This window comes from Suricata suricatta, chromosome 7, assembly GCF_006229205.1.
Source record: "Suricata suricatta isolate VVHF042 chromosome 7, meerkat_22Aug2017_6uvM2_HiC, whole genome shotgun sequence".
Classification (NCBI taxonomy): domain Eukaryota; kingdom Metazoa; phylum Chordata; class Mammalia; order Carnivora; family Herpestidae; genus Suricata; species Suricata suricatta.
The window spans coordinates 60508868-60534650 of record NC_043706.1 but is presented as its reverse complement, the minus strand read 5'-3'; the positions used below and the strand labels follow the sequence as shown (position 1 = coordinate 60534650).

Here is a 25783-nt window from a genome sequence, read left to right as displayed (position 1 = left end):
GCACAGTTAGTTCAGCAACCTGAGTCCTTCCTCCCGTGCACCTCATGGGCTACAACTGGGCTGGTGAGCACCTGAACCCTATTGTCCCCTAGCAGCAGCCAGGCTGTAATTAGGTTCCAGAGGCACCTTAAGATCCATCTAACCAGCATAGAGACCGGGTCATAACTGTGATGGGCAAGCAGCTGGAACCCCACTCTTCCTGCACAGTGCCTGAGCCACAGCTGGGTGGGATGGGTGCCCTGAGCCTTGACCTCCACACACAGCAACACTGACTCTGTCACAGCTGGTGGACACATCCAGCTCATAGACTCGACCCACGTATTAAGTGCCTGGCTATGATGGCCAAGGGAGGTTGGTCTAATAGCCCCACATGAGAAAGAATTAAAAGAAGTGAGGCCATGTTAAGGGACTTCAGGGACTACATCAAGTGGGATAACATTTGCATTATAAAGGTCCTAGAGGAGATGAGAGAGAGAAAGCACCAGAAAAATTATTTGAAGGAATAATGGCTGAAAACTTCCCTTATCTGGAAAAGGAAACAAGCACAAGGTCCTGGAAGCTGAGGGAATTCCAAACAAGATGAACTCAAGGAGAAAAACACTCAGATGCATTATAATTAAAATGGTAAAAGCTAAGGATAAAGAGAGAATTTTAAATGCAGCAAGAGAAAAGCAACATATTACATACGAGGGAAAACCCATAAGGCCATCAGCAGAATTTTCAACAGAAACTTTACAGGCCCGAAGGGAGAGACATAATTTACTTATTTATTTATGCCACATAGCATATTTAAATGCTGAAAAGGAAAAACTGCCACCCAAGAATTTTCTATCTGGCAAGATTATCATTCAGAATTGAAAGAGAGGTTAAGAGTTCCCATATAAGCAAAAACTGAGAGAGTTCATCACTACTAAACTGGCCTTACAAGAGATGTTAAAGGGACTTCTTTAAAAAGAAAAGACAGTATTTAATAATAAGAAACATATGAAAGTTAAAATTAAACTTTGGTGCGTAAATAAAAGTAGTGCATCAGCCATATATAAAGCAAGTATGAAGTATTAAAGATGAGTGGTACAATTAAAAGTATAATAGTGAAGGTATACATAAAATAAGATGAAAAATGTGTCATCAAAAATGGAAAATGTGGATACAGAAAGTGAAAATATAAAGCTTTGGACTGTGTTCCAAATTAACTTAGTGTCAGCCTTAAAGAGACTTACATACATGAGATGTTATATATGATTCTCATAGTAACCACTAGAAAAACTTACAATAATTGTACAAAAGGGAACAAGAAAGGAAACTAAAGGTAACACTAAAGAAAGAGAGAAGAAAGGAACGAAGAGGAACTACAAAAAAGCCAGAAAACAATTAACAAAATGGAAATAACGCTTACTTATTAGTAATTACTCTAAATGTAAGTGGACTAAATTTTACAATCAAAAGACATAGGATTACTGAATGAACTTAAAAACCAAGATCCTGTATATGTTGTTTGTAAAAGACTTATTGCTTCAAATGTAAAGACCCACACAGATTGAAAATGAAGGGGTGGGAGGAAGATATACTATGGAAATAAAAAGAAAGCTAGGGAGCTGAGGTAACAATACTTCTATCAGACCAAATAGACTTTAAAACCAAGATGATAACAAAAAAGGGCATTACATATTGATGAAGGTTTCAATCCAACAAGAGGATATAACATTTTACATGTTTTTGTACTCAATTTGGAGTACCTAAATATATAAAGTAAATATTAACAGGAATAAGATAAATAGTAATACAATAATAGTGTATATTTTAATATCTTCTTGGATCGATGAATTGGTCTTCTGGACAGAAAATCAATGAGGAAACATTGGCTATAAATGACATTGAACCAGATGGACTTGATCTATATAGAACATTCCATCCTAAAACAGCAGAATACATATTCTTTTCAAATACACATGGAACATTGTCTGGGACAGGTTATATGTTAGCCTATAAAACAATTCCCAGTAAATATAAGAAGATTGAAATCATATTAAGTATCTTTCCAACCACAATGGTATGAAACTAGAAATCCCTTACAAGAGGAAAACTAGAAAAAAAACCCACTAATGTATGGAGGCTAAACAATATGTTGTTAAAAGCAGTGGGTCAGCAAGGAAATCATAGAGGATCATAGAGGAAATCCAAAAGTACCTTGAGACAAATGAAAGTGGAGACACACAGTGTTTCAAAAATCTTTGGGATGCAGCAAAAGCAGGTCTAAGAGAGAAGTAAGTTCATAACAGTACAGGCCTACCTCAAGAAACAAGAACCCTAACAACAACAACAACAACAACAACAAAACCCTAACAGAAACAAACAAAAAAGTCACATAAACAGTCTACATTTAAAAGAACTAGAGAAAAATGAACAAATAAAGTTAGTAGAGGGAGGTAAGTAAAAAAGATCATAGTGGAAATAAATGAAATACAGACTAAAAAAACAATAGAAGAGATAGTGAAACAAAGAGCTGGTTCTTTGAAATGAGAAGCAAATTTGATAAACCTTTAGCCAGACTCATCAAGAAAAAGAGCCCAAATAAAATCAAATCTGAACTGAAATAGGAGAAATTACAACTGATACCATAGAAATAAAAAGAATCATAAGAGAATAGTATGAACAATTATATGCCAGCAGATTAGACAGCCAAGAGAGTTGGATGAATTTCTAGAAACATATTCTTCTAAGATTGAACCATGAAGAAACAAAGTCTGAATTGACCAATTACTAGTAATGAAATTGAATAATCTACAAAAAACTCCCAGGAAATAAAAGGCCAGGTCCAGATGACATCACACATGAATTCTACCACAAATTTAAAGAAGAGTTACTATCTATCTGCCTGAAATTATTACAAGAAATTGAAGAGGAAGGAATGCTTCCAAACTCATATCATGAGGGCAGAATTACCCCATTACCAAAACCAAAGATACTACAGAAAAAGAAAACTATAGGCCAGTATTCCCTATGAACATAGATGCTAAGATTCTCAACAAATCAAAGCAATACATGCAAAGGCTCATTCACCATCGCCAAGTATGATGGTTTAATAATTGCAAATCAATCAATGTGATACACACTTCATTAACAAAGTGAAGGTTAAAAGTCATATCAATCTCAGTGGATGCAGGGAAAACATTAACACAATTCAGCATCTGTTAATGATAAAAACTCTCAACAAAATAGGTATAGAGGGAACATACCTCAACATAAAGAAGGCAATATAAGACCTACAGGTAACATCATATTCAATTGTGAAAAACTGAAAGCTTTTCCTCTTAAGATTAGGAACAAGGCAAGAATGCACACTCTCACTACCTTAATTCAACATAGTATTGAAAGTCCTAGTGACTGCTCTTAGATAAGAAAAAGAAATAGAGGTATCCAAGTTGGAAAGAAGTGAAACTTTTCATTATTTACAGATGACATCTTACCAAATATAGAAAACCCTAAAGATTCCATCAAAAAGCTATTAGAATTAATAAATGAATTCAGTAAGTTTGCAGGATACAAAATTAATCTACAGGAATCTGTTGCATTTCTGTACATTGACAACAGTGCAGCAAGGTGATTAACCATCCCACCTATAATTTTATCAAGAAGGACAAAATACCTACGAATAAATTTAACTGAGGAGGTGAAAGATCTATACCCTGAAAATTGTAACACACTGAGGAAAGACATTGAAGGCAACCCCCCCAAAATGGAAAGATATTCCATGCTCCTGGATTGAAAGCATTAATATTGTTAAAATGTTTATACTGCCCAAAGCAATCTGCAGAATCAGTGCAGTCCCTCTTAAATATCAATGGCATTTTTCACAGAACTAGAACAAATAATCCTAAAATTTTTATGGGACCTCAGAGAGCCAAAGCAATCTTGAGAAAAAAGAACAAAGCTGGAGGAATCATGCTCCCTGATTTCAAACTATACTACAGAGCTTTGGTAATGCAAAATGTGTGATACTGGCATAAAAACAGACACCTGGATTAATGGAACAAAATAGAGATCCCAGAATTAAAAAAAAAAAATCCCAGAAAAAAACTCCATACTTATATGGTCAGTTAATCTATGTGAAAGGCAAAAACAGGTGATGGGGAAAAGGCAGCCTTTTAAAATGTTGTAATGTAATGTGATGTTTATTATCCCATATACAAAAATAAACTATATCGATTAAAGACTTGAATGCAAGACCTAAAACCATAAATCTCCTTGAAGAAAACAAGTAGTAAGCTTTTTGACATTGGTCTTAGCAATATTTTTTTGGATATGTTTCCTCAGGCAAGGGCAGCATAGCAAAAATAAATGGGTCTATACACAGTGACAGAAACCATCAACAAAAGGAAAAGGCAGCTTACTGAATTGGGGAGGATACTTATAAATGATATATCCAGTAAGGGGTTGACACCTAAAATACATAAAGAACTTGTACAACTCAATTACAAAAAAAAAACCAACCCTTATTTAAAAATGGGGACCTGAACAGACCTTATCCAAGAATACATACAAATGGCCAACAGGCACATGAAAAGATGCAACATCACTAATTATCAGGGAAATGCAAATCAAACTGTGTCTCTCTGTTCATTTCAATATTTATGTACAACAACTAAGATATGGAAGCAACCTAACTGTCCATCAACAGATGAATGGATAAAGAAGATGTGATGTGTGTATGTCAGCAATGTGGGGACTAGGGGTGCTGACCCCCCACATGGGTGGAAATCTGCATATAACTTTTTGCTCCACCCCAAACTTAATTAATAGACTGTTGTTGGCCAGAAGCCTTACTGATAGTGTAAACAATTAACACATATTTTATATGTTATACGTATTACATGCTGTATTCTTAGAAGAGAGAAAAGGCAGTGTTTTTAACATCAAAGGAAAATACATTTATAGTACTCTACTGTATTTACCAAGGGAAGAATTCATGTATAAGTGGACCCTTGCTGTTCAAACCCAAGTTGTTCAAGGGTCAAGTGTAATTGAAATTGTCACTAAAGATATTTGGAGTTGACAAATAGGTAGCAAAAAGTTTGGGAGAATATATGTAAGATCACTAAGAATAAAGTTTTGGGGTTAAGCCTAAGAAATAACATCACTCTGCCTACCTTCATTGTCTTGAACTCAATTTCATGGCCCTACTTGACTTCAGGGGAGACTGGCTAAAGTAGTTTGGCTGTGTGCTCAGGAGGAAAATGAAAAATATTTTAAATATGTAATGTGCTGCTTTAGAGCCTGTTGCTGCAACCAGGAGATGAAAGGTGTCAGTTTTGTTTCTAAAGATTCAAAGATTTAAAATAATGGTCATGTTGCAGTTGCCATTAAGTGTTTTTAATGGTTATAATTAAAAGTTATCATTTGGGCCTGGCTAATATGGAGTTGGGTAATGCAATGTAATATGTTTATTCTTAATGCTGATTAACATTTGAAAATTACTTAGAGGAAAATTTAAAATACTTAGCAAAATGACTAATTACATATACTTGTAAATAAACTGTATTCAGATAATTGGTATGCTAATTAAATAACATGTATATATTAAAATATTATCTTACTAAGGATTTACTATATATAGGTGGATAAAATTGCTTTTTCCATAGAAAATTATCTTGTAAATTGTTTTCACTAATTACACTATCTTAAGTCTTGATTAATCTGAAGTTGCTATTATTGTGGGTAAAGTATTATATTTATGTTAATTTTCCAACTTTACCTTTGAACCATACATGTTATCTATTCTGTAAATAGTATTCTACAGATGTAAATTTATATAACTGTAAATGTGAAATAAATAAGAAAATTTTAGGAAAATATAATCATGATTTACTCCTATGTACCATGTTTTTCAGTGGCTATAATTCTTTACTACTGCATACACTTTTGCAGTTAGTCTTTTTTTTTTTTAATTTTATAAAGAGAGAGAATGAGCACACACGAGTGGGGAAAAGGAAGGGCAGAGAAAGAGAGAGGGAGAATCTTAAGCAGGTTCCACACTCAGCATGGAGCCCAGTGTGGGGCTTGATCCCACAACCCTGACGTTGATCATGGGCTGAGCTGAATCAAAGTCAGCCACTCAACTGACTGAACCACCCAGGTGCCCCCGCAGTTGCTTTAAAGGACCTTTTACCTTCAAAATTGTGTATAAATGAGTGTAAAATAGTAGTACTAAAAACACATTTTAATTTTGTTTCTTTTAGGCCTATGGCATGTCTGCATTACCTTTAAATCTGATAAAAGGAACTAGAAGTGCTGCTTATGAACGGTTAGAAAACACTGAAGACATTGAAGAAGTGGAGCAGCATATTCAAGCGATTAAAGCAAAAGTAAGTTGGTATTTTATTGTAATTGGGAAGCATAAAAGTACATTGTCTTTGTGCTACTTTCCAACATGACTTAGACATGGCAATTCCATATTTTTACATTGTATGAATTTTTTTGCAACATATCTTTAAGAAACTATGTCCATTGCTTTAAAATTTGTCTCTGCAAAATGCAAAACACTGACAACTTGAGAACTTTTATCAGTGTTCAAACAACTAAAAAAACAAAATTCTCAGATATGAAGAGGACCTTGCTTATTCCCAAATATACTGATTCAGTGTATAACATGAGATTTTACTGTATCACTTATGTTCAAGTTTTATATACTAGTGGAATAAGCAGCTAAAAGCTACCTGTAACCCCTTGCCAATTAAATGTACTTCCAAAAACACAATGAACTTTTTCTTTCTCTATCACCTTTAAGGAGCAGATAAATATTTATAGACCATAGGAAAAAATGGAAAGTTTTCTAAATTTTTCTACTACATAGTATAATGCTGATACAGAAACCAGATGGTAATTACACACAAAAAAGAATATATATGTACTGGTCTCTCTTATGAACGTAGAAGCAAATATTATAAAGAAATTATTAGCAATCAAGCCTATGCTAGAATATGTTGTAATTATCAGATTAGGTTTATCATAGAAATGCAAAGTCTGACACATTAGAAAAATTGATTGATATGGTTTAATATATTGAGGATTAAAAATGAGCAATATAAGCATCTTAATAGATGCTAAAGAATATTTAGGAAAAGTCAATTTGTTGTTATGATTTAAAAAAGAAACCTTACCAAAGTAGAAGAGAAGAAAGTACTTAGGAAAGGAAGCCTGTAATAACCATCATACTTAATGATGAATGAAATATTTCCATTGAAGTCACAGGACAATGCAATCAGTATCATTGTTGCTCGCTTGCATATTTCTGGAGGTGCTAGTCAAATAAGAAAGATTGCAGGGATAAACACTGGAATGAAAGGGAGAAAAGGGAAATATCCTTTATTATTTGAATATCTACCAAGAAAATCTGAAAGAATCAAAGAATCAGGCTTAGGATTAGGGTTAATTAACACTAATTATATATTAATTAACCTTAATTATTAATCACATTAATAGAACTAATAAGAGTTGATCAAAGTACCTGGATACAAACATGCAGAAATCATTAACCACTTGGAGGATGTAATGGAGAATGATCTCACTCACAGTAGCTGTAAATTGTAAAATAATAAGAAATGTCAGAGTCTTCCTGGTAGAAAATATAAAATTTAGTGAAATACATAATAGAAGACTGAAATAAATGGAGAACTTCATCAGTTCCTGATCAGGAAGATTCACTATTATAGAGATGACAGTTGTTCATAAATTTAGGTAGAAATTCAGTGCAATTCATAGAAGACAGAAAATGAAATTTTCATAGACACCCTACCATATACTAAAACAATCCTGAATTCATATCAAATACAAAACTTACAAAACATTAGGAGAAAGTGAAAGTAAAGTTTTATCTTGTATAGAAGACGTTTCTAAACAAGACACAAAAAAATTCCAAATGCTGAATTGGCAGATTTTACATTTTTATATTCTAAAATTTATGTACCCAAAAAGTACCACCAAAAAGGAAGTTAAAAAACCAGCAAAAAAGTGGGAGGCAATAATCTGCATTATAGGTTATGTATAAAGAACATCTTTAAGTTGGTAAGAAAAAAGGACAAGCAATACATAGAAATAATGAACAAAAGACCCCAGTAGAGTTTACTGAAGGAAAAACTATCCAGTGAAATTTATAAAATGATGCTTCAGCTCTTTAATAGTCTTTAATAGTCTCAGTCTTTAATTGACTGAGCATCCTAGTTTGCTTGGAAGACCTGAGAGATTTTCCAGAAGACAGAACTTGTAATATGGAGACCAGGACGGTTGGTTGGTCACCTTCATAATCAGAGGTGTGCTAATTAGAACTACTCAATATTTTATTTATCTTTTAGAAATCTTTAACATTTTTGCCTTGGTCAAGTATCAGTGAGATTTGGGGCATAGATAATAGTGTTCATGCGAATGTAAAATCTACATCTTTTTAAAGAAAATTATGTAACATGACGTGCATATCACACAAACACTCCTTTTAGTAAAGTTTAATCCAGCTGATGTCTAGGAATTTATCCTACTTGATTATATAAGGATGTTCATACACACTGTTAATGCATACCTTCCCCATCCAAAAGAAAACAGTAAGTGTTCAAAAATAAGGTATTTATTAAGATACCATGGTACAATGTGGCGCGCAGTGATGAAAAGGAATGAAGTAGATTATATAACCTGAAAAGTGTATCTTTATAGCATCAAATCAGACTCTCTCAGTTTAAATTCTAACTCTCCTTATTATGCATATTATATCTGTGGGCTTTATTTTCCTCATCTAATAAATTGATATAATACTACTACCAACTTCAGAATTTTATTCTGAAGATTTAAGGAGAATAAACGTAAAAGAACAGATGAGTTTTAGGCACAAGAAATGTGCTCAAGAAATATTAGCTATTACATACAACAAAAACCATATGTATACTAGCATATATGAATGCATATAAAGACATTGAAAATGTGTAGAAGGATACTGATTTACTTAATGGTGATAACAGTAGGAAAGGGCAGTGGTACTTGGGGACAGTGTGAAGGGACACTTTCACATTTTACTTTTTTTAAAACAAGGGTTATATACTGATATATCTCATATATATGTTTTTTTCCAGATGAGCTAATTAGTTGGTGAGTTTCTGTCCTGGTGTTTATTTCTCTAACCAATATTCTTATATTGGTTTGGTAAATAGGCAAAGTGGAATGGACTTCTATCCTTCACTACACTGAAATATTCACCAAATAGATAACTTGGGTTTATTTTCAGTGGACCCTTAAATCGCTTTACTAATTTTCTTTTCTGAAATGATGAAAGCCAGCTGTTAAATAAAACTACCTTATTGCTGGTATCCTTTGATATTAGAATGGCAGTTTTGAGAAAAACTGTATGTTTAAGATATAAAGTACTGAACCTTTGTCATACCATACACTTCAAGTATTATTGCCTGGATCTGTCTTCTAGAAGGGAGTGTTTGTTTTATTCCTTCATTCTTCTGAAAATACCTTTATACAAGGTTACTTTTTTTGGGATACAGTTTGATAGAACATATTGTATTTGACATGAAGGGGTGAAGATAATTAAATATAGTATAAGGTATGGCAAGTATGGTCTCTGGTTGGGTAGCACCAGCATCTCCTGGGACTTTGGTGGAAATGCAAATTTTAGGCCCCACCTAAGACCAACTAAATTTTATTCATAGGGTCTAGAAAGCTGTGTTTAACAAACTTTGCAGGTAAAAGTTATGCACAATAAAGTTTGAGAAGCAGTATGATAAGGTATAGAAGAGGATGGCTCCTTCTAGAAGAGCATGATAGTGCCATTATGTAAAGAGATCTTTATTAACTGTAAATCTCTTTATTAAAGGGTATTTGATGTTGTCTTCATTATATTGATGATTTCAGATGGAGCTGCACTGGGATACACTAGAGAGCAATTTTGTTGTCTGTGTCTTAAGAACCTATTTGAACTTAAGTAGGGATATTAACATTTTAATATCTGATGTCTTTATATTTTAAAAGTGTAGCTCCATGTAAAATTGTTTCTTGTTGCTTCCAATAAAACCAAACAAATTTACGTTTCACCTGTTTTTGTATTTGGCAGTTGTCATAATATTATAGTTTATTATTGTACCTAATTGAAGACACTTAGGGCCAGGCGAGTTCAAGTAGGAAAGTGTTATCTTCCAGACACCGTGGGAAAGGTATTGCTCATGGTTACAGTAGCATCACATAAAATAGATGGATGGGAGTTTTCTGCCAGAAGGTTGGCTAAAGAAAACATGGCTCATTTGCAGAAGTACTTGGAGAATAAGAAAGTGACAGTTCTCAGCAGTTGTTCTGAAAACCTCTGCGTAGCACATACTAGTATTGCATCTCTCTGCTGATATTTGAATCGGGCTGACCGAAGGGAGAGAAGGGGTATGACCAAATATATTACGGAATACAAGGAAGACCCAGGAGTTGAGGGAGAATAATGGAGCAAATTGAATAAAGTACCATATAAAAAAGGCACTTTTAAAGATACTTATCTCCCTCCGCATAACTTTACCATGTATTTGGAAAATAGGGATCAAGAGGTTCAATATTAAATATAGATAGGTCTACATTTTGAGGCTGACCTTGGTTTAGAGATGTGTGTTGTCACCTACTTATTGTTCGTATTTTTCAGTTTATAAATTTGCCTAAGGAATATCCAACCTAAAAAAAGCTTTTGTTGCATAATTTTCTAAATTTGATGGGTACTTCACTAAGACCTTAATGGTAAAAAGCTGTTTTATTTTGTTTCTTTGTAGAGCAAAGATGGTCGACCTTTGCCAGCAAGGGATAAACGCGCCTTAAAACAATTTGAAGAAAGGTTACGAACACTTAGGAAAAGAGAGAGGCACTTAGAATTCATTGAAAACAGCTGGTGGACAAAATTTTGTGGTGCTCTGCGTCCCCTGAAGGTAAATGGAGTTTTAAAAAATTATGTTGTCACTCTTTCGTTTATATAGACCTCTCAGAGAGAATGAGTTCCCTTTGTAAGGCATTACAGCATGGTACTTATGAGCATGAATTTTGAAGTTAAACTGATTTTGAATCATAGCTCTGTCATTTGGTAGTTTGGGCAAGTTACACAACTCTCTGAGCTTCATTTATTCATGTGTAAAACAAGGATTGTAACAGTGGTGTTGGGAAATTTAAAATATAGGTACGTAATGTGTGCTACCAGCACATTATTGCAAATTTGTCATTTTTCTTTTATGTTTGTTTATATTTGAGAGACAGCTTGAGTGGGGGAGGGGCAGAGAGCGAGGGAGAGGAAGAGAATCTCAAGCAGGCTCTGGGCTGGCAGCACAGAGTCTGACACTGCATTCAGTCTCATAAATTGTGAGATCATGATCTGAGCCGAAATAAGGAATCAGACCCTCAACTAACTGAGCCACCCACGCACCCTGCAAGTTTATACTTTTCTATAAATAGGAAAACTGGGACCCATATTAGAACTCAGGAACTGTAACTGAAAGGAATAGAATTTGTTTCATTATTAGATGGTATGTTTCTGAAAGTATGTAAAAAAAGCATTGTTTAGGATAGAAAACCATTAATTTCTTTCTTTCTTCCTTTATTTCTTTTTTGAAACTATCATTTGCTAGCCTTGAATTCTTCAGATTGGATAGTGTACCTAAACTTAAGGACGTAGGTTGAACTAAGGGCATAATAGTACAACTCTGAGTCTGAAAAGTCACTAGAACTGCTGGCCCCTGACTTCCATATTGTCCATTCTGTATCTGGCATTTCAAACACCAGAGCTTTTGTATATAATAGTATGCAAGTTGTAATTTAGCAAGTGCAGTAAATAGACTGGTTTAAGGAAAATTAGGCAAGATGAAGCTATAAAGTGGGTTTTAGCTAAGTTTAAAAAAATGTTTTAGAGAGCCCCATGAAAGAATTAATTAGGTTGAGCTCTGCTTTAATTTTGTCTTATAATTAGAAAGGAAATGCACTGACTGCTCACCCTAAAAATCTTTTTAAAAAAGTTCTTCAAAAATATATCATAATCAGATCTATTGTATATATTTTTATGTTTATTAATTTTTGAGAGAGAGAGAGATGGAGTGTGAAAAGGGGAGGGACAGAGAGAGGGAGACACAGAACCTGAATCAGTTTCCAGGCTCTGTGCTGTCAGCACAGAGGACAATACAGGACTCGAACTCAAAAACCGCAAGATCATGCTCTGAACCAGAGTTGGACGCTTAACTGACAGAGCTGCCCAGGCAACCGTATTGTGTTTACTTTTTAAAACTTCTGTTAGAATCAATTTTGTTAAAGACTCCTTTTTTGCAAGATGATTGTCTTAGTAATATGAAAGGTATGCTGAAACCCGCCTCAACCTTATCTCTTATCTCTTTTTTTTCTCCTCAATCTTATCTTAATTGTAAATTTTTGTATGACTTATTTATAAATATTTATAACCTGGTCTCTAACATTAGCTTCCTTGATTTAAACATGCTCTGTCCTATTTCACTGAACCTATGTTTAGAGGGATTTTTAAGTCAACTTTATTAAGTTTGCAGATTGATTTTGTCAAATATAGATATGTAGATATAGAATAGCCATATCACTCCAAAAAGCTACTCCATGTCTTCCCCTCCCCCACTGAGCTCAGACCCCAGACGACCATTGATGTTCTTCACTATGGTTTAGTTTTATGTGTTCTGTAATTTCATATAAAGGAAATCATAAAGTGTAGTATAATCTTTTTTCTGACTCCTTTGGTGCAACAAAATGTTTTTGAGATTTGTCTATGTTGCATTTTTTTCCAGTAGTTCATTTTGTGTTATTGCTAGGTGGTATCCTCATTTGTGTGTATGTCACAGTTGGCTTATGCACTCACAATTTAGTGGAGATTTGAGTTATTTCCAGCTGGAGATTATTATGAATAATGCTGATGTGAACATCTGGTGTAGATGTGTTTTCATTCATTCATTTTTCTTGAGTAAATAACTAGGAGTAGAATTTCTGGGTCTAGTGTTTAATATATGTTTAACTTTATAAGAAGCTGCCAAAGTATTTTCCAAAGTAGTTGTACCATTTTTTATTCCTACAGCAATGTGAGATTTCAAATTGCTTCATATCCTTGTCAGCTCTTATTTTGTAATTATTTGTAATAGTTATTCTGATGGCTGTATAATAGTATTTCAGTATGGGTTTGATTTACATTTCCTTTGTGACTAATGATATTGAGCACTTTTTATATTCTTATTGGCCATTTGTATAGTTTCTCTAAAGTTTTGTATAAGTGTATTTACTTATTTTGAGAGAGAGAGAGAGACAGAGACAGGGAGACAGTGTGAGTTCAAGGGGGAGGGGCAGTGAGAGAGGAAGAGAGAGATTTCCAAGCAAACTCTGTGCTGACAGCATGGAGCCCAACAAGGGGCTTGAACTCATGAACTGGGAGATCATGACCTGAGCCAAAACCAAGAGTCAGCTGCTTAACTGACTGAGCCACCCAGGCACCCCTGTATATTTTCTGTGAAATGCCTGTTTAAATCTTTTGTCCATTTTTTTTAACTTAAGTTTCTGATTTACGAGTAAGTTACAAGATTATTTTGTATGTTCTGGATTAAATACTTTGTCAAATATAGGTGTTGTGAATGTTGTCTCTTTATGGCTTGCCTTTATGTTTTCTTAACACTGTCATTCAAAGAGATATTCCTTAAATTTTTATGGCAATCATTTTCTTCTATGTTTTCTTCTGGAAGGTTTATAATTTTAACTCTTATATTTTAGGTTTGTAGTCCACTTTTAAGTCAATTTTATGGGACGGTATGAGTTAGGGCTTATTTTCCATGTAAAGATACAGTTTCAGCAATATTTTTTGTCAAGACTGGTCTTTGCTTGTTGACTTTCGTTGGTACCTTTGTCAAATCAATTGATCATGTGCATATGTGGGTCTATTTCTGGACTTTTCTCTTTTGCTCCCTTGATTTATATGTTCTTATGCTAAAACTTGATTATTGGTGTGTTATATAATCAGTCATAAAATTAAGTAGTATAAATTCTTCAGTTTTGTCTTCCTTTTTCATTATTGTTTTATCTATACTAGATCCTTTGCATTTCAATATAAATTTTAGAATTAACTTAGAATTCTACAAAATTGATACCAACCTATTTCAGGAAAGGCTATTTATTGGTGTGACACCATCAGGGTAACAGGGAGCTAATGCTCTGCAGTCCTGAACTCCCCCAATGGCTTACAAGCGAGGGGGTTTTGTTGTTGTTCTTTTTTATTGTTGTTTTTTAATTTTAGAGAGCACAAGAGAGAAAGTGTGAGCAGGAGACCTGACCTGAAATCAAGTTTCAGATGTTCAGCCAACTGAGGCACTCAGGTGCCCTGACAAGTGAGGGTTTTTAAAAGCAACTTTTGGGGCAAGGACCCTACTGAGAAGGTGGGCCCCATTGACTAGAGGCCCAGAAGGTCATGTTAGCAGGTGCTCTGGTGTTGCTTTGGTCTCCTGGAGGTCTTTTCCATTTCAAGAGACTTGCAATCTGAAAAATACCTTTATTCTTTATGTTAGAGATTTCATTAGGTACATTTGGTGATTCTATCTTTGCTTATAAGCTAGTGGAGTTGCATTTCTGCAGGTTCCCTGGCCAGTCCAGCCCTGCCTGAGGATGATGGGACCTTTAGTGCTCCTTCTTTTCATCTGAGCCAACGAGATGGATGCTGGCTTTATATTTTAATACTGAACCTGCCAGTTCATGGATGTGATAGCTTTCCATTTATTTATAATATCTTAAATTTCTCTCTGCAACATTTTGTAGTAGTCAGTATAGAGGGCTTACAAATATTTCGATAAATTTACCCATATCTTTATCCTACAACACATGATTTTAATTTCAATTATGAATTATTGGCTTCTTTTAGTGTGTAGAAATTTGTTTTTGTACATTGACCATATATCATGCAACCTGGCTTTACCTAGAAGTAAATTTTTACTTCTAGAAGCTTTATTATTTATTTATTTATTTATTTATTTATTATTTCCTAAGGAATTTTTATGTACACAAACATGTTAGATGCTTAAAGACAGCTTTATTTCTTCCTTTCTGATGTAAGAGTCCCAATAGCTTTTTCTTTTTTTCATTATTGCACTGGCCAGAACCTCCTGTACAATCTACTTGCTGCTTAATTCTTTTTGTTATCTGAATGTATTATTCTTGAATATGGATCTAAATTCTTACCTTTCTTTCATTTTCTGGGCCTAGGTTAGGAATAATAGGAATAATTAGGAACACTTAGGAATAATAATAGACCTGCATGAAGGAAAACTCTGAGGATACATACATATTGTTATATAATTAAGGGTTTTACCATGAGTGTGATGGGATAAGCATTGCTTTTTTTACTCAAATGAAATATGAAAATTATTATTCATCACTTCTGTGTTTGTGCATAGTTGATATAGTTCATAAATTAGAAGATATGCCCTTAGTGCTTCTTAAACACAGTGGGAGAAGGTAGAGACAGATCCACTCATCCCTCTGCATTGCTCCCTAACTGCCCGAGGATTTACGACCTGAGAAATACTCCTGATAGAAAATTCCTTAGAAGTTATGTTCTATCTTAAACTTTCGTGCTCGTATTGCCTTTTACTCTGTATTCTAATCCATGTTTGTTTTATCATAAAATGTATTAGATTTAAATTTTTGCAAGTGGAAACATGCAGAGTTCTATGATTCTGTAGTTTTTTATGAGAAATTTTTAATAATTTTTTTCATAAGACTAGATCCCCATGAGAAACCTAATGATCTTGTGATTTCACATTATTCTGCATTCTTAGAATATGCATACTTCATTTCAGAGGCATGGACTTTGCTGTTGCATACACCTGGTTTTGAGTCCCTGTTCTGATCCTAACCAGCTGTGTAAACTCTTGTTACTGCACCTTTCTAAACCTTAACTTTTCTCACCTTAAAATGGAGTTATAGACTTGTTATTTTTGTTATGAGAATTAAAAGAAATAATGTATGTAATATTAGTGCTTTTTGATATAAAACACCGCAGAAAAGTGTAGCTGCTGCTATTGCTGTAGGTTTACAGTTAGGATTTTTCAACTTCTTAAATGCTGCCCTAGAACTCAAGGGAAAATGCCCGTTTTGTGTTGTAGACATTTATAAAACTAAGCATCTAATTAGAATAGGTTAATAGCTCCTTAAAACAACTTTTATATATAATACTGAACACATTTCTAAGAATACAGTCTGATGTTCATAAATACCTGACTGAGGGCAAACTTTGAACTTGTATAGCTAGCTAATTGGCCTTGGTAACCTATGGAATAATTAGTTTTTAAATATAACTTTTGGTTTTAGTATATATACACCTCTTATTATATACATACCTCTTGTGTTTACATAGAAAGTTATAAACACATGTTCATAATTATATCAGATTTGTTGAGACTTTTTAAAAATTGTGGTAAAATATATGTAAAATTTGCCATTTTAACCATTTTTAAGTGTGTATTCTGTGGTATTAACCATGGAACATTCACAACACTATGTAAAAATCACCATTATCCACTTCCAGAACTTTTTTTAATCTCAGAAACACCTTACTTATTAAACGAGAATAACTGCCTATTCCACCCACCTCCCCCAGCCTGTATCCCCCGATGACCACTATCCTGTTGTCTCTGAATTTACCTATTCTAGGTACATCATATAAGTGGAATTATTACTGTTCTTTTGTGTATGGCTTATTTCAAGTTGCATAATATCTTCAAGATTCATCCATGTTGTAGATGTATCAAAATTTCATTTCTTTTGAAGAGTGAATAACATTCCGTTGTGTATATATTTTACATTTTGTTTATCTATATTTGTTTATATTTTACATTTGGGTTGTTCACAACTTTTGGCTATTGTGAATAACGCTGCTGTGGCATTGGTGTACAAGTATCTATTTGAATTCTTGCTTTCAGTTATTTTGAGTATATACTTAGAAATGGATTTACTGGATCACATTTCAGTTTCGTGTTTAGTTTTTTGAGGAACTACAAACTTTATTTTCACAGCAGCTGTAACTTTTAATATTCCCACCCGAAATGCACCAATGTTTCAATTTTTCTACATCCTTGTAAACACTTATTTTCTGTTGTTTTGATGATAACCAGCCTTATGGTTGTGGAGTGATACCTCATGGTGGCTTCTGTTTGCATTTCCCTGATAATTAGTGATGTTACACATCTTCTCATTTGATTATTGACTATTTGTGTATTTATTTTCTTTGGAGAAATGTTCATTCAAGTCTTTTGCCTGTTTTTAAATTGTTTGTGTTTTATTGTTGTCAACTTGTAAGGGATTTTATTTTAGTAGTCTGAATATTAATTCCTTATCAGATATAGGATTTGCAAAGATTATCTCCCAACCTTGGGCACTAAAGCTTTTAACTTTGAAGTCTAATTTATCTAATATTTGTTGTTGTTGTGACCTATATTTCTGTGTCATATCCAAAAATAATTGCCACATTCAGTGCCATGAATGTGTTTCCCCCTTTTTATGCCTAGAAGTTTAATAGTTTCAGCTTTTAGGTTTAGGCTTTTTTAACTATATTGAGCTTACTTTTCCATATGGTTAAGGGCAAGGGTCCAGTTTCATTCTTTTGCATTTAGATGCCCTTGACCCAGTACTATTTGTTGAAAAGACTGACCTTTTGGTCTTGATAACCATTGTCAAAAATCATTGGATCGTATATGGGAGAGTTCATTTCTGGGGTCTGTTCCATTGGTTATAGATCTGTCTTTATGACAGTACCAAGCTATTTTGATTATTGTAGCTTTGTAGTAAGTTTTGAAATCATGAAATGTGAGTCTTTTAACTTTTCCTTTTGTAAGATTGTTTTGGCTATTTGGGTTTTTTTTTTTTTTTTTAATTCCACAGGAGTTTTAGAATGGGTTTTTCTGTTTCTGCAAAAATAGGATAGTGGTCACCACGGATTGGAGAGAAAGAGATATGGAGAGTTGTTGTTTAATGGGTACAGAGTTTTTTGGTTTTGCAAGATAAAAACAATTCTTGGAGATTGGTTGCACATTGTGAATATATTTAATGCTACTAAACTATACACTTAAAAAGGTTAAGGTGATAATTTTTATGTTATGTATATTTTACCATTATTTAAAAAACAAAACAAAAAAAACCCAGTAATAGCCAAGAGCCAAGGAGAAATGAAGAGTAGAACTGTGGGAACAAATGAGAGGAAAACAGTCAGAGATGAAAATGAAATTACAGAGTGTCCAAAGGAGAATAGACTCAAATAAAATTTGGTAAGCATCATTGAAGAAAAGTAAGAGAAACAACCAAGAGAAAGGAAACAAGATAAAGTAAAAAGAATCAAAAAGTGTTGAAATGGAAGAGAAGAAAAAACTACATATATTTAATTGGGGAAGTAGAAGCTTAATCGGTCCACGCCAAAGCAAAAGAAATTAGTGGAACTGATTTTAAAGCTATAATTCCAAAAAATGACCTAAAATAGACATGAAATCTACACACTGAAATAGCTACTTTGTACCTGGAAAAACTTATGTGCATTTTCGTAGTAACACTGATTTCAAAATTAAAAGAGTCCCTTAGATTTCCAAGTTAAAAAAACAACTGATTTACAAGGTCAACATAATTAGTCTTAGTGTCACATTTTTCAAAAAATATAACAAAGCAAGCAAGAATGGGATGAACATTTAAAAAAAGCTAAAATGAAAAGTCCAAAGCCAGAAGTTTATATTTGGCCAAACTATCATGTAGAAAAGCAATTTTGAAACATTTAAGAACTCTGAGAATTCTTTACCCATGGCTCTTGAGAAATCCACTAATTGCCAAGCTCTAACAAACCAAGAGATGAGATGGAAAACATCAGCAAAAGAAGTAAAAGTGACTATTTAATATTGCAGGTCTATGAAGAAAAGATGTGGGTAAGGGTGAGAATATGTGTAAACATATGTTCTGATGAAACAAATCATCAGTTGAGAAGAGAGCGAAGTAGAATTTCTCATAGATTACTGCATGGGAAGTAGATGGAAGTTAGCTACTTTATCCTAAGGGCTAAAGAAGAAAACGGGGGCTAAGGACATTTGAAAAGTTAAACTAAAACAAAAGTATAAAGCTACTTGACAAAAAGGACCTAAAAACCAAGGAGTGAAGAACACATATTAACAAAGAAAGAAACACGAGAAATATACACACAAGTCTCAGACAACAACGTATGTTAAGATTAATTTCCAGGCATATCAATAAATATGAGTGGAACTAACTCACTATTAAAAGAAAGATTTTAATTTTCCTCACAAAATGAGGTATAACCTAAACCAATTGACAAAGGCTAAAAATGTATGTTGAAAGATATGCTAGGCAAATGGAAATAAGAAAACATTTAATGATCCTGTTAAGTAGACAAAGTAGAATTTCAAGCTGAAAAACATGAAGTCCAACAAAGAAGGATACTTTTTGTGATAGTCAGAATCCCTTTCTCCTTCCTCAATGATTTCCATGCCCTAATCTGTGGAACCCTTTATAGTATGTTACATGAAGTGACAAAAGGGACTTTGCAAATGCATTTATGGTTACAGACTTTAAGGAGGTTATCCTGGATTATCTGTGTAGGCCTAATCTAATAACATGATCCCTTCAAAGCAGAGAACTTTATTGGCCCAAGTCAGAGAGATGTGGTATGAAAGGTAAGTCAGGGATAGTGAAAATGTGAGAAAGACTTGACTTGCCATTACTAATTTGAAGATGGACGGAGGCAGTATGAAAAGGATGCAAGCAGCTTCAGGAACTGAGACTGAGAGGCTGATAGCCATCAAAGACTATAACCCTGTATTGACACCTACAACCTCAAGGAGCTGAATTCTATCAACAATCTGAAAGCGAATGAAGAGGTTCTTCCCCAGGGCTTCCCTGAGGAAATACAGCTCTGCTAACAACCTGGTAGTTTGCTTTGTGCCACCTTAAGCAAGGAACCATCTGAGCTGTGCTACACCTAGACTTCTGACCCACAAAATAAGAAGTAAATGTTGTTTTAAGCCACTACATTTGTAGTAGTTTGTCACTGTAGCAATAGAAAACTAATATACTTGTTAGGAAGATTCACAAGTTATGATGAAGATAAAATAGTTATGTACCAAAGAACACAGCAACCACCTTTATGAAGCAAGAAGTATGAGAGATTCAAGGAGATGTAGATTGAAATATGTTAATAATAGGAGAATAATAGCACAATACTCAGGGTAAGACATTTCAGATGCACAAAACTGAGTAAGAATATAGAAGACCAAAAGCAGTAAGGTGTATCATAACTTTGGGATTTTATATCCCAACATAGAGTCTGCACTTTCTCTCCAAGTACATGTGGAACATTCACTGAAATTGATCGTATATTATGTCATGAAGAAACTTCAACAAATTCTACAGAGTAGATGTATTACAAACAACTCTTCCCTGATTGTAATGCAGCATTAAAACTAGAAATTCTAATAAAATCAATAACTAAGACACCTTTCACTTGGAAATTAACCTTTTGTTCAGCAACACTTGGGCGAAAGGAAAGGAGAAATAAAAACAAATTGCAAAATTTCTAAAAATTAATGATGGAAATATCATATTAGAATCTATGGGATACATTTAAAACAGTGATCAAGAAATAAGGATCAGGAAATTCAAAGCCTTAACCACATTTATCAATAAAATAGAAAGGATAAAAATATACACTCTAAATTCTACCACATATAGTACTATTTCTTGCAAGAGAAATGAATACTAAAATTAGAAGGTAAAAATTTTGTGAGAACAGGATATTTGCATAATCTCAGAGTAGTTCTCCACAAGACTTCCTAATTACAAAGAGGACAGTAGTAATTGTACAGTGGAGAGATATGACTTGAACCACCTTAACTTTGTGATCCAAGTTAATTTAAGCTCATCAGTAATAGGGCAATAGATATGATAGTGCCTCTGTCATTGCTGCCCAAAATACATAAACTGAATATAAATAATTGTAAGGAAATAGGCAACCCACATTGAAGCACAACACAAATAACTTCCCTGGATTCTTCAAAATATAAAGGTCATGAAGGTAAAAGCAATTTAGGAACTGTTCACAAAAGCAAAGTCTGATGCTGAATTCCATTTTGGACCAGAAGAAAACCCACAACTTTTTCTCTAAAGGACTTTAATGGAACAATTGAAATTTGAATTAAGTCTATAGATTAGATAATAGTGTTCTATTAATATTAATTTCTTGATTTTGATCATTGAAATATGATTATGTGAAAGAATTTGCTTCTGGAGAATAGGTATTAAAGTATTTTTCTGCAGCTTATTCTCAGAAATAGTTCAGCCACATAGGGAATGATAAAGCAAGGTAAATGTTAAGATTTGGAGAATCTGTTTGGAAAGTATACCAAAATTCTTTGTGCACTTTTTGCAATTTTCTCATAGATCTGAAATTATGGCAAAATAAAGATTTAAAGTCTTAACTTCTTCTAGACCTCCCCTACTTGCCCCTTCCACTGCCCCAATTTGGCATTATTCTTACCACTCTCACTTTTGATATCAATTTTTATTAAAGTCTCTTCTATCAGAATAGTATTGAACTGAAGAAATTGCGTCTAATATAAGGAAAATTATAACAGTGACCAAGTACCATGAGCTAGTAATACCCTGACAAATCACCATGAGAATCTTTGCAACTTAGAATATAATAATCGTAGCCAGAGCTGAATATTCTTGATCTTCTAACTTTTTTAAAAAGTTTATGTAGAACACTTTCAACTTGTAAAGAAATTTAATTCTTTTCCTAAAACTATAACTTAACAGTGTTCTATCGAGATTTGATAATGAATGTTATGTGTTCTTAATCTTCTATCTCTAAGGAAAATCTTGAAGACTAATTGATTTGCTGCTTAGAGTTAGGGGACTTGGGATCCATGTCCTTTTGCTGTGTAATACTGGGTCCATAATGTCAGATGGGATTCCGGAGACAGGAATGTTCAGTTGGGTTAAAATTTAAATCCAGTTCTCCATTCCAGAATTATCTCCTCAGATGATAATTAACCTGGATTGACAATGGTACCTTTTTATTGTAGTCATCTGTATTCTAAATGATGTAGTTCTCATTTATTCTAAGTCACTTCTCTAAGACACAGTTTGTCAATTTTAACATAAGTATTACTTGGGAATCTTGTTAAAATACAAACTTAGATCCAGTCCACCTTTGATAAACGCCAAGAATAAGTGTTTCCAGCAGGCCCCCAGGTGACACTGATGCTACAGGTCCATGACCACTCTGTTTAACAACATTCTTAGTAGTTTTAAAGGGACAAGATGCTTCTGTTTTGTATGCTTATTGTTATTAAAGAGTAAGAAAGCTAGGAAAAGGTTTCTCTTGTTCACATCCTTCAGTATGCCTCAAAAACACAGCATTTTTTTAAAGCATTGTTAAGGCCAGCAATTGCTTTTGTCAAAAAAGGAAGCAATACGTGGTATTTTATTTAAGGTATCAATAATAATAAGATACAACAGAAATTACTTTTATTTTGTGTTTGTAACTATTTGAATCTCTTGGTATGATAACTTTCTACTCTCCTCAGTGGTATTTATGGATACACAAAAGCTATTTTATGGATATAGGAAATTCACCAGGAAATTTGATAAGAGATGTGTCCTAAAAAAAAAAAAAAACCTGACCCTTATTATATCTTTTTATATTGTTTGGGAGTTTTGTTTCACATTGTTAGACAGTATTAAATTCTCAGATAACAGATTTATTGTAGGCTATTCATCTTAAAATACAAATGATTTTAAGAGAGTGATTAAAAGTTTATTTTTGCTAAAATGATAACTAATTCATGCTGCTTTCTAAGACCATGCAGGTAGGGTTCAGTTTCAATCAGACTTTATCAATCTCAGCACAGTTGACGTTTGGGGCCCAATAACTCCTCACTGGAGAGGGTGACTACTGTCCTGTGCATTTTAGGATGTATAGAAGCATTCCTACCTGCCCCCTCATTCAAATCATGACAGACTTTTTATAAACATTGTCAGATCCTTTGAAGGAGGTAAAAAATATCCAATTAGAACCACTGATTTAAATGAAAAGAACACAGGGTTTTAAAGTTAGTAAAAGGGAAAGGGAAAAGATTTGGAGAAATGGTATGCTATTAATGAGATAGAAGAACTTAAATTTTCTTTGTAGGTAATGGAACATTTTTGAGACAGTTGATCCATCATTACTTTAGATAACATCACATGTCAAGTTAGTAACATTAACAGTATTTTTACTCTGAAAAATGTTATGTCTTACTTGGTATTCATTGTATATTATGACATTTCACCTTTTTATTATGGTTTAATGAAAGTTACATGATTCAGATCTGATTAATCCACAGGAAAAACTTGGTTTCTGTCCTCTATATTTGTATCTCCAAAACAACATTTTTTAAGAAATCATTTTTTCCCCAACTTGACCTATAAGTTTAATGCAATTGCAATAAAAATCCCAACAACTTATTTTGTGGCTATTGACAAACTGATTACAAAACACATGTGGGAGGGAAAAAATGATTCAGAATAGCCATGACAATACCTAAGAACAATGTCAGAGGACTGACACTACCCAATCTCAAGACTTACTCTAAAGCTACTGTAATTAAGGCCACTTGGGATTGGTGAAGAGGATATACGTGGATCAGTGCAGCAGAATAGAGAGCCCTGCAATAGACCCATACTGTGGTTAACTAATCTTTGACAAAGGAAAAAAGACAATTCGTTGGAGAAAGGATAGTCTTATCAACAAAGAGTGCTGAAAGAATTTGACATCAACACAAAAAAAGTAAATATAGACATAAGCTTTCGACCTTTCACAAAACTTAACTCAAAGTGAATTACAGACCCATTATATTAAAGAAAAACAAAAACAAAAACATAAACTAGAAACTAGAAACCTTCTAGAAAGTGACATAGAAAAAAATCTAGGTGACCTGAGGTTTGGCAATAAGTTTTTAAATACATCACCAAAGTGTGACCCATGAAAGAAATAAATTGATAACTTGTACTTTATTAAAATTGAAAAGTACTGCTCTGTGAAGGACACTATTAAGGGAGAAAAAAGACAGGTCATAGTAGTGCCTTGAATGGCCAGATTGGTTAAGCATCTGACTCAGCTCAGGTCTTGAGCTCAGGGTTTTGAGTTCAGGTCTTGTATTGGGCTCTGAGCTGGGTGTGAAGTCTACTGAAAAAAAAAAAAAAAAAAAAGGTCACACTGTCTCATGGTTCCGTGAATTCAAGTCCCACATCAGGCTCAGCACTGTGTGCACCAAGACTGCTTGGGATTCTCCCACACCCTGCATGCGCGCTTGCTCTCTCAAAATAAACAAACTTAAAAAAAAAAAAAAGACTTCAATCCAAAATACATAAAATACTCTTAAAACTCAACAATAAGAAACTGCTAGGTTTATCTAAATTGTTTTCCTACTATCTTCTGACTTGCATGGTTTCTGATAGGAAACGAGCTATTAATCTTGTTGAGAATCTCTTTTACATGAGTCTCTTTCTTCTTGCTGCTTTCAAGATCTCTTTGATTTGCTGTCCCCTCCATTTATGCATGTCTAGGTGTGGATGTCTTTGAAATTATTCCTCCTAGAGTTTGTTGAGTTTCTTGGGTATATAGGTTATTTTTTTTTAATCAAATTTAGATTGTTTTTGCCCATTATTTCTTGAAATATTCTTTCTGCCCTTTTCCCTCTTCTCTTTCTGGGAATCCTAGTGAGCTTATATTGCTCTGTTTCAAGGTGTCACATGTGTCTGAGCCTCTGTTCACTTTATTTTATTGTGTTTTCATTCTGTTCTTCAGATTTGATCATCTCAGTTGCTTTATCTTCAAGTTTGATGATATTTTTCTTCTTTCCTGCCCAAATCTGCTGTTTAACCCTTGTAATGAAATTTTCTTAATCAGTTTCAACTCAAGAATTTCAATTCACTTCTTTGTTTATAATTTCTCTCTTTAGATAGTCTTTAGTGAGACATTGTTTTCATAATTTTAGTTCTTAAGTCATGGTTTCCACTTAAAGTACTAATTTAAGTTCTCATTTAAATGTATGTTGTTTTCTGGGATTTTATAAAATTTATCATTTTACATTTATAATGTGTTCTATTAAGTAGCTGTGATTAAACAGTAGAACTCTGGGTCATACATCCCAACAGATTGGGAAAACAGTCAAGGATTTTTTTTCCTTTTTTTTTTTTCTTCCCCAGAATGGACACCAGGGAAAGGGAATTTTAACTTCTGCTATTTCTATGTCATGTTCTTGTACTACTAACTGGCATCTGGTGGTTATACTGCTTCATGCTACAAGCTATTTCTTATTAACAGTCTATTGGGAAGTAATAGGTTTCACTTTTAGATAATCATATTGTCTTCTAGTTCACTTACATGTCAAATAAAAGTGCTCAAATCTAGTAGAAAGAGACTGTGTAAACTCCTTTATGGCTTCTACTAAGGAGCTTTTGTTACTGTAAAGGAGTCATTTCAAACTTCTTTAGCAGCGAGACTTTTTTTAAATAAATGAATTCTTTGGTGAAATTCCAGTATGTAAAATGGATACATGCATTGTTTTTTCTTTCAAGTAATGACTAGACTCTTTGGTCTTCTCTTGCCAACTTTCTTTCCCAATGAGTTCCAAAGGCACTCTCTCAGAACTGAAGAATTTCCTGGAACACAGCTTAAAATTTATTCCAAAATTCATCTTTC

General features: G+C 33.6%; 1 protein-coding gene across 1 annotated transcript in view; it reads left to right on the top strand.

Annotated features, from left to right (window-relative positions):
- The window catches only part of LMBRD1 (LMBR1 domain containing 1), a 110336-nt gene that overhangs the window by 51912 nt on the left and 32641 nt on the right, over positions 1-25783 (top strand). Inside the window, exons 8-9 of the mRNA XM_029943558.1 lie at positions 6237-6362; positions 10791-10943. Coding sequence (XP_029799418.1) covers positions 6237-6362; positions 10791-10943 — 279 coding nt within the window. The remainder of the gene's footprint in view (positions 1-6236; positions 6363-10790; positions 10944-25783) is intronic.